We start from the raw sequence: 9,921 nt of genomic DNA, 5'->3' as shown, positions 1-9,921 counted from the left end.
CTTATTAATCAAATTTGAAGTACCACAGGAAATCCAAGGTGGCAGTGATTGTCTATGCCTTGTTCTTTTCGTGACATACAAATCTAAAATTCCGTCAAGATACCTTGTGAATTCTTCGCTCATTTTGTTGATGTTGGTGTAACAAATTGACTGCAACGGTTTTTCAACAAGATGCTCGCTTATAGGGTCATAGTCAGCATTCCCAAATCTTCTAAAGTTCTGTATGAATGGTTTGTTTCCGTAACTGGGTTTTATAAGGATAGACGAATAGCTTCATGGTCTGTTAGATTATAGAAAGATGGAAAAGATTTGTCTAATTCAGCGGATAGATGACAATTTTGATAGAAGGCAGTATCCAAGATGTTGTTTCCACATGTCGGGAGTTCGATAATTTGCCGAAACAATTTCTCTTCAAACATTTCGATGACTTTGTCTTCAGTCTCGTTGGGACTATACAGTGTCTTCCAGTTTGCTTCTGGAAAACTAAGGTCTCCACAGATGACAATTGGTTTATTTTTCGGAATGTTTCTCAGGAGCAGTTGGAAGTCCTCTATCGTGTATCGATATGAGCTTGATATGGGTGGGTTGTAGAACGCATATAGAAACACTTGAGTGTCATTCAGAGTTATTTTACACGCGACACATGAGTTGGGTAGAGTGGAATTTATTTTTTCCGATATCAGCGTATTTTTCACAGCAATGAGGGTTCCTCCATGCGCATTTCTATCTCATATCGTGGCCCGATCACTTCTCTAAATATTGTAATTGTTAAGAAAGAGTTCGGAGTCATGAATGTTATCGTTCAACCAGGTTTCGCATAGACAAAGAACTTTATAATCTGATTTAATTACTGCATTTACGAATTTTGATCTTTTTTCGATATTTACTAAGCTTCGTGTATTTAGTTGGAGGATATGGAGAAAGCCTCCCAGTCAGTGGGCATTCTGTACATCCAACTGCACTTTGACCCCGTCATTGTAATGTTCAAGATTTCAAATTTTCAATTTCTCCTTAGGTACATCTCCGTCAAGCAGCTCCCTTCGCTTTTTGAATATTTGATATTCTTTCAGTGCGTCATTCCTCGACAACGCTGGCAGCATGTAAATGTTTCTTTCGACCAAACTATTTCTGAATTCTTGACTTGTTGCAAAAGTAATTCTTGTTTCGTGTTCATTTGCCAAGGTTACTAATACCGCCCTTGGATTTTTTCTATCATTTCGAAATTTTCCAAGTCTTTGTGTTTCCGTTACATGTGCATTTGCACCTATCGAATTGAGCAGATCGTTAACTTCATCGTTTGTTGGGACAAGATTTTCCCCTTTCGTTTTATTAGGATCTTCAGGTATCCCTTGTATTCTTATACATTTATTGATATTGTGACCTTTCGAGTTTTCATCAGTTTTAACTCCTTTAGGTTTTCCTGAAGTAGTTTCAACAGCAACGACAGCAGCATATGTTTTTTCAACTTTGTCACACCTCATTTTCGTAGCATTCCCAATTTTCTCATCCACTAAGTCCGTTAATCGCCTTTACATATTCTTCAGTTTTTCTCCAACATCCAGGCTATCGATTTTTTCAGCAACTTTTGCCAGGGTTCAACAACGAATATAGTTATCCCTTTCATTTTGTCCCATTTCGTGTTATATTATTTTCTGATTAAAACCAAGGAACTTAATCGCTAGGAATTTCTCAAAAAATAATCTTAATGACTGGGACTTTAGGTTAAAAGTTCTGATCCGGACCAAGGAACTTAATCTCTATGAACTTCACAGAGCTTAAACTAACCTCAAAGTTGATTATTTGTTGGCGGAGTTTTTCTTTCGTTGTTTTTGGGGTTTGCTATTTTTCTTTTTACAAATTCGCTTTAAATCACTGTTGTTTCGTACGATTGAGAAGAGCGTTTTCAATTCGAGAAAAGGATCCAAGTGAAACCTACTGTACTTTTTCAACATTTTCTTATCCTTTTGCTTTCGAGGAGATTCGAGAATTATGTGTGCCGCATATTCGAGAATTCAACTAAATTGAAAGATAAGCCTCACATGCACTTAAACATCGTAATGCTTAAAGTGGAAGAAGAAACTATAACAGCTGAATGGAAAGGTTAGTCAAACTGGAAGACATTTTCAAAAAATGTAATTACCAATGAAATCAAATTTTATTTTGATATAACGTGATCCGGTAACGATGCCGCCAAGCGAACGTAAAGTATCAGAGGGCAAGCAAGTTGAAAAAAATTAAAAATAAATTTGAACTACTACTCTTACTTGAAAAATGGCAATCAAGTTGCATCGAAAAAAAATTGAGAATTGATCTAGAATGCGACAGCGTAGCAACAAAGCGATGGGTCCTTTCATTATGGACTTACTGCGCATTTGTGTGTTTCTCTCTGTGTGTGTGTGGGGGGGGGCTACAAGCAGAAAGACCCGTTAATTTGTAGCTCCGCTGATGTTTTTGGTGCAAATTGATAATTATTTGATGCAAATTGATAACAAAGAATGTTGTTTGATGCAAATTGATAACTATTTTTCAAGAAGAAAGAGTAACAAAAAATTTCCCTTTTAGCCCTTTTTCAGTTTGTTATCTTGCTGATGCTTCACAATCGTTAGTCAGCGTCTTACCGGATCATGTTTTGATAAAAAATATTTTGATTTTTTTGCAGTTACAGTGTTTGAAAGTGTGCTTCAGGTTAACTAGCTGACTTTCAGCTTCCAATTTTTGGCCTAATCGATACAAAAAGACAACTCGACGCCTCTAAATTCAATCTTAAAATTTCATTGTGTTCTCTAAAATATATGGTACACAGGGTCTAGAAGGTTATCAACTGGTTGTGGTATGGTTTAAAACCAATGACATTTTTTTTTCAATTGGGCTTAAAAGGCAAAGGAGATTATACTGAAGTGAATTTTTTGATCAGTTTTCAAATAATTGAAAAACAAATCTTAATATGGATTTCTTCAGCGTTATACTTAAAAGAGAAAGAGTCAAGTGTGGCTATCTCATGAAATCAATCAGGAACTGTCTAACCAAAAATTTAACAAACAACAAAGTTGATTCATGCTCTCAAATGTTGAAATTCATCAACCTGCTAAATTGGAGCTAGTTTTTATAAGTGTTTTGTATGTGTTCCTCAATTTCATAATTTGATTTTTTTTCGAAGTTTAGTTTTTGAAGCGCTTCATAAATCTCTCATTACGTTAGTTAAAAACCACCCGAGGGAAATTCTTTTTTTGCTGTAATTTGTCTTCCGATGTCTGTTGATAAGAACATTGAACAAACTGAACAATCTGTTTTTTCTAGTCTTTCTAAAAATTATTCGAAAAGCAGTGAATACGTCATAGATAATTGGTGCTAACTTCATGTAAGTATACGTTTGTTCTGCTTTTGTCAAGATAAAATTTTTTTTATCTCAAATATTTTTAATCAATTATTTAAATTGCGGTTAATTTACAGATGGACGTGATTTTTGTGTCCAGTACTTAGTAAAAGAAAACTGGGAAAATTGTCGCATAATAATGTACACTAATTCAGCTGTCCAATAATAGTACCCAATGTTATAGACACGAAAAAATAGACACCAAAATCACGTACTCTATAATAGACTACTGCTATTTAATGCTCATTATTAATAGTTTTACAAGGCTATAAAGCTTTAGGTTTAGGTTACATGATTCTGTTTGAAGTGACTGAGAACTTTTCTCCAGAACCGCATAGCACTTGAGCAACTTTGACATAGCAGAAATTTTGCGGAAGTCAGGTTCTGGCTATGTATATAGGAAATTGTGGCATTTTAACTTCTGGCACTTCAGACTTTCAGCAATTTGAAACGTGCGTGTTTTCAGTAATGGTTACGTGACTGTGCTTGAAGTCACTGAGAACTTCTGGCATTTATCGAGAGCCGCGAAGCTGATCGAGCTATTCAGTCATAATTTCGAAGTGACTTCTGCAGAGTCACTTAACCATGCTTAAAACATGAAACACGCACTTTTTAAAATGACTAAAGTCAACGGAAGTCAACTTCTGGCTAAGTAGCAACTTCTAACATTTTAACTTCTGGAACTGCAGACTTTCGGCATTTTAAAAAGCGCACCGTTCGTGTTTTAAGTGCTCGATATACATCCAAATGCAACTGTTTTATATTTTCAGCAGTTTTAAATTTTACCATTTTTCAGCCAACTTGCATGTTCCTCCGACATGAGTACGTGGTATTTGAGACAAAAAAGTACTGGTGGTCAATTGAGAAAATGGCTCACAATGGATCTGTTTGGATTCAGAGGAGTCCCTCTTTTTCGTCAGTTGCAGCCTGGTTCAGAGGGGAGGAACGCATACAATTCTGGTGGCGAATCGGTAACATTTACAAATTTGGATATTTTCCTTTTGTGCCCCCACCCCCGCCCCCAATCCCAGTTCGTTATGGACCCCCCAGTTACACAGATTGTGTGTGCTATAGCATGATAAATCATTATGGAAAAATGTGTGAACGTGCGTCTGGGTATGGAAAAAATATGCACCCACTAAGCTTGGGGAGAACAAACGGATTACATCCAGAAATTTAAAGTCTTTTCATGAGAAGAAATCTAAAATTTGGCTTCAGGCCTCTCACATATGACCGAGTCATAATTTAATTAAAAGCTATAATATTTCGGGATCTTTACTATGGTAACTATTTTTCCATATACGATCCGTTTTTTATTAGTAAGTTTTTTTGAGGAAAAGTTTTCTCACGCCCTGTGGCGTTTTTTGAGTGAATAGGCAACTAAAAAATTTTCAACCTTTAGATTATGTTAATTTGTAATTTTCAATCAAATTTGTACATGAAATAAAAAATTTGGATCTCATTGCGGGTCTTTCTCATTTTAGCCTCACCTCCCCTCCCCTCCCCCCCCCCAGCTTATTGGCCATATAACCTATAGCCTCCACCCAATCATGGTAATTATACCGTAATGGGGGCTATAATTTTACGGGTGCTATAATGGGAAAGACCCCTCAGTTCTTGTTTGGTAGGTTAATCAAACGATAAACTAAGTAGTAGTTTATTCGCACAATCACATGTGCAAAAGTCTTGTGCTAAAGTCATTTGCAAAAATCACAAGTGCAAGGAAGGATAAAAAAAGAGAACCATCCTTCATGTGAGAAAAAATGCGCATTGAATTTACATCCTGTGATGAGGAACAAACTGGGTTCGATATACTCAATGAAAAACAGAAAACTTCAAATTTCACCTGAGCCAAATTTCATCTAGAAAATTATTCGAACATTTTTGTAGAGGAAGTACTGTTATTAGAAAAATCACACACAAATGTCTGCTTTTTTCACGACCCATTTTTTGTGATTATCCACAAAGCCTGCCTTTTGTCATCAATTTGTCACTGTTATTCATGCTCACCGTCAATGGTTCCCGAGCCGTCATCTTTGTCTGTGGATAAAATGTGTAATTTCTGATACTAAAAACATTTGTCTTGGACAGATATGAGAGCAAGCTTAATTGGTTAATTGATGATTAACTACATGAAATTCCCTTGCAATGGTAAATACGGACTGAGAGAACTATCGTAACAGCTCTTATTTTTGTGTTAACTAACACTATTTAAGTATTGCTAGCATGAAAAGCTCTAGTTTTCCTCTCATCATAAGTGTCGATACCTATAAAAAAAACTATCATCATCAATTAGCATTTTTTGCCCAAATTATCCAATTTAGATCTTACGTTTATGAAAAGAACTATTAGATAAGGCAATACACAGTTGAAAACAGTTGAGTTTCTAGTTCCTATTTAAGCAGTAATCGAAAATTTTGGATATAATAAATAAATATTTCTCATCAATCATTTGATGTCTAAGAAAGAAAAAGCTGTGAAAAATAATTTCAATCAAAAATTGCTTGAGAAATGCCAGAACCAGGCAAAAAAATTTCACTCGATTGTAAAGCTTCTTTTATTATTGCGACACGTGGCTCTAAGTTTCTATTGGGCAGAGATGACGATCTCGGCATTGGTATCAATGATAGTTTGCTATTCTCAAGGTGGCGTGATAGTATCACGTTATGATTGTATCTCAGTTTAATTTTGTTTTAAAATACCAGTTATTCAAAACTACTTAGTAATTTGTTCACATGATATAATGGATTTTGTTCAGATAAGGTTTGTGCTTCACGCACTGCAACATAATTCTCAAGTTGATATCACTAGATTGTCGTACTCATATTACTTCAGTATATTTGATTGCATTTAATGCTCAGTTTTTCGCTCATCATATTTTTGGAAACCTTTAAAATAGTTTATCATCATCAATCTGCATTGTTTGTTCCAATTATCCAAAAAATCCAAATTATCGGAACCATGAAATTGATCCGACTTTTGCACGTCGCTTCATATGTTTAGGTGGACTTCGTCGACTCAAAACACACAAACTTGAACCCTCTTCGCTGACAATTTGTGATTTCTTCCAATATCTGGACACACAAAACGAGGATGCCGTTTCCGAGCACTGGTTGGGGGGCCTCGAAAGTAATTTTGCCAGACGGGTGTTCAACTATCTCTCTCGGAGCAAATCGATATCTGATTGGTCCGAAGATGATGAAGAAGAAAAAGAGAGAGAACATGACCAGGATCCCGATGTTGATGATGGGGATGTTGATTAAAGATAGTGAACATGCAACTTAATTATAAACTGAAGATCGATATATTTTTTTGCCTTTTTAACAAACTTTTGACAATCATTGCAATCATTTTTGCGTGAATAGTGATGATAATGATAATGATAATAATTTTGAAATTAGTTTATTGATGTGTTTCAGAACTCAATTGGAAACTGATAACTTGTACAGATTTTGATTATGCCAGCAATTTTTGCGATTATTTATAGAATTCGAATTTGAGAACTTTATTTTGTCCCGCTTTTTTTACTTTGTTCACGTTGTTCATGCTGCTTCTATGGTAAGCAGTTAGTGCTTAAAGATATTTCTTTTACAGACCTCAAAAGTTCGTTCTCATTTTTTCTATCTACGTTTAAAGATGGTCACCAGTCATTAATTTGGAGACGTTAATCAGCAATTATCACAATTCAAATACTTTGTTGGAATACAATATTTGATTTCAGTGGTTGACAAACTATGTGTAAATTATGCCCAATTAATTTTTGCAGCGCAATCAGAAATCTAGTTTTGAAATCTAGTGCATTTATATTTAAAAATTATTTAGAGGGTGATTAATCCTTGTTATTAGTAGTAACCATTTTAAGAGACTCATTTTTTTCATTACAAAGGCAACAAGTATGACAAACATTATCCGTTATTTCACTTACAAGAATAGCTTGAAATGATGAGAACAGCACAAGGAAAAGTTACCTGTTTAACATTTGAGCTAACGGATTGTTGGTGACTCAATTGATTTTAAAAGGAACCTGTTTTTTAAGCACGGCTAAACATCACTTGTGCAAGATTTTTTGATGACGTGAAAAGAAAAAACTTCATTACGTCGCCATTCCTTCAAATTCAGCAGTGTCCGGGTTTGCGAAAACGAGTGACGACAATTTGTTTCTACTTACCGCGTTGAAGGAAGAAATATGGTTGAGTTGTGGACAACAGTGAGAATAAAATTGCGGATAACCCTTACAAAATTTAAAATTTTGTCACTGATCTCGGAAAAGTCATGTTTTTGTAATCAGTTTCTGCAATTGGTGAAGAGGGGTATACAAAAAACTCCTTGCACATAAATATTACTCCAACAAATGATTCTGGTTCTCGAAGTAATTATCCAGCTCAAAATATTCTATGGAATTTGACATAAAGTCCTTTTTTTGGCGTTAAACATTTAAAAGACGCCTCTGTATTGTGCACTCACACATTCGAATCCGACCTAGGTCATTCAAGTTCTTACCTTAAAAAAATGCAAAGTGCAGCAAAGGTAATCAAGTTTTGCAACAGTAAAGCGAAGTCTATGCCTTGTATTTTAGCACCTGATGGATTATTAATTAACAAAAGAAGTGTTTACCGAATGAGGAAAACCTACGGTTGATAAAAGATGAAGTCCCCTAAAATACAGTTAATCAGGCAGGGAAAGATAATGCTATCAGGAACACGTCTAATTTACTGGAACATTTTTTTAACAGTAATTATCTTTTCTGGGATAAAAAAATTCTGTTCCAAAAAACAATTATAAAAGAAGACAAAACTTTTCCTGGAAAAGTTTTTAAAAATGCTGTCAATTGCAAGATCTTTTTTGTAGTACGAACTTGCTTTTTATTGAATACTTTTCAGTCTATATCACTTTTGATAACTGTTTTGAAGCGATTGGCTTCAATTTTTTTATTTAGCAAAAAAGACTCATGTTAACTGAGACACAAATGAAAAAAGAACGACCGTTAAATTCGTATATATGTTTTAAACAACCGTATATATTTTGGAATTAAAAATTCATGTTATTTCAATTCGGAGTTTATAAGTCGACAAACCCTTGGAATGATTGTCGGCTGATAATAAAGAACATTTAAAATGGACTGAGATTGCTCTCGCTTCAAACAGTCTTGAATATCAGTTTGATCAGATCTATCAGTGAATCAACAAACTTAGGAAAAGTGTTCTCAGTTACAAAAACTGCAGAACGATTAGAAAGATAGTGAACATGCAACTTATTTATAAAACGAAGATCCATAATTTTTTTTGCCTTTTTAACAAACTTTTGACAATTATTGCACTCATTTTTGCGTGAATAGTGTTGATATTGATAAAGATACTAATTTTGAAATTATTTTATTGATGTGTTTCAAAACTCAATTGGAAACTGATAACTTGTACAGATTTTGATTATGTGAGCAATTTTTGCGATTATTTATAGAATTCGAATTTGAGAATTTTATTTTGTCCCGCTTTTTTTTTTACTTTGTTCACGTTGTTCATGCTGCTGCTATGGTAAGCAGTTAGGACTTAAAGATATTTCTCTTACAGACCTCAAAAGTTCGTTCTCATTTTTTCTATATACGTTTAAAGATGGTCACCAGTCATTAATTTGGAGACGTTAATCAGCAATTATCACAAATCAAATACTTTGTTGGAATACAATATTTGATTTCAGTGGTTGACAAACTATGTGTAAATTATGCCCAATTAATTTGTTTATTTTGCAGCGCAATCAGAAATCTAGTTTTGAAATCTAGTGTAATTATATTTAAAAATTCTTTAGAGGGTGATTAATCCTTGTTACTTGTAGTAACAATTTTAAGAGACTCATTTTTTCATTACAAAGGCAACAAGTATGACAAACATTATCCGTTATTTCACCTACAAGAATAGCTTGAAATGATAAGAACAGCACAAGGAAAAGGTACCTGTTTAACATTTGAGCTCACGGATTGTTGGTGACTCAATTGATTTTAAAAGGAACCCGTTTTTTAAGCACGGATAAACCTCACTTCTGCAAGATTTTTTGATGACGGGAAAAGAAAAAACTTCATTACGTCGCCATTGCTTCAAATTCAGCAGTGTCCGGATTTGCGAAAACGAGTGACAACAATTTTTTTCTACCTACCGCGTTCAAGGAAGAAATATGGTTGAGTTGTGGACCACAGTGAGAATAAAATTGCGGATAACCCTTACAAAATTTAAAATTTTGTCATTGATCTCGGAAAAGTCATGTTTCTGACATCAATGTCCGCAATTTGTGAAGAGGGGTATACACAAAACTCCTAGCACAAAAATATTACTCCAACAAATGATTTTGGTTCTCGAAGTAATTATCAAGATTAAAATATTCTATGGAATTTGACATACAGTCCCTTTTTTGGCATTAAACATTTAAAAGACGCCTCTGTATTGTGCACTCACACATTCGAATCCGACCTAGGTCATTCAAGTTCTTACCTTAAAAAAATGCAAAGTGCAGCAAAGGTAATCAAGTTTTGCAACAGTAAAGCGAAGTCTATGCCTTGT

General features: G+C 34.5%; 1 protein-coding gene across 1 annotated transcript in view; it reads left to right on the top strand.

The window, feature by feature from the left end:
* Positions 1–6,886, top strand: part of LOC142336788 (uncharacterized) — a 28,591-nt gene extending 21,705 nt beyond the window's left edge. Inside the window, exons 2-3 of the mRNA XM_075385706.1 lie at positions 4,170–4,344; positions 6,377–6,886. Of these exons, the coding sequence (XP_075241821.1) occupies positions 4,170–4,344; positions 6,377–6,636 (435 nt within the window). The 3' untranslated portion in view covers positions 6,637–6,886. The remainder of the gene's footprint in view (positions 1–4,169; positions 4,345–6,376) is intronic.
* Positions 6,887–9,921: the final 3,035 nt, after the last annotated feature.

This window comes from Convolutriloba macropyga, chromosome 3 (assembly GCF_964194025.1).
Source record: "Convolutriloba macropyga chromosome 3, txConMacr16.3, whole genome shotgun sequence".
In the NCBI taxonomy this organism is placed as follows: Eukaryota; Metazoa; Xenacoelomorpha; order Acoela; family Convolutidae; genus Convolutriloba; species Convolutriloba macropyga.
This window is presented reverse-complemented; position numbering and strand designations above follow the sequence as displayed.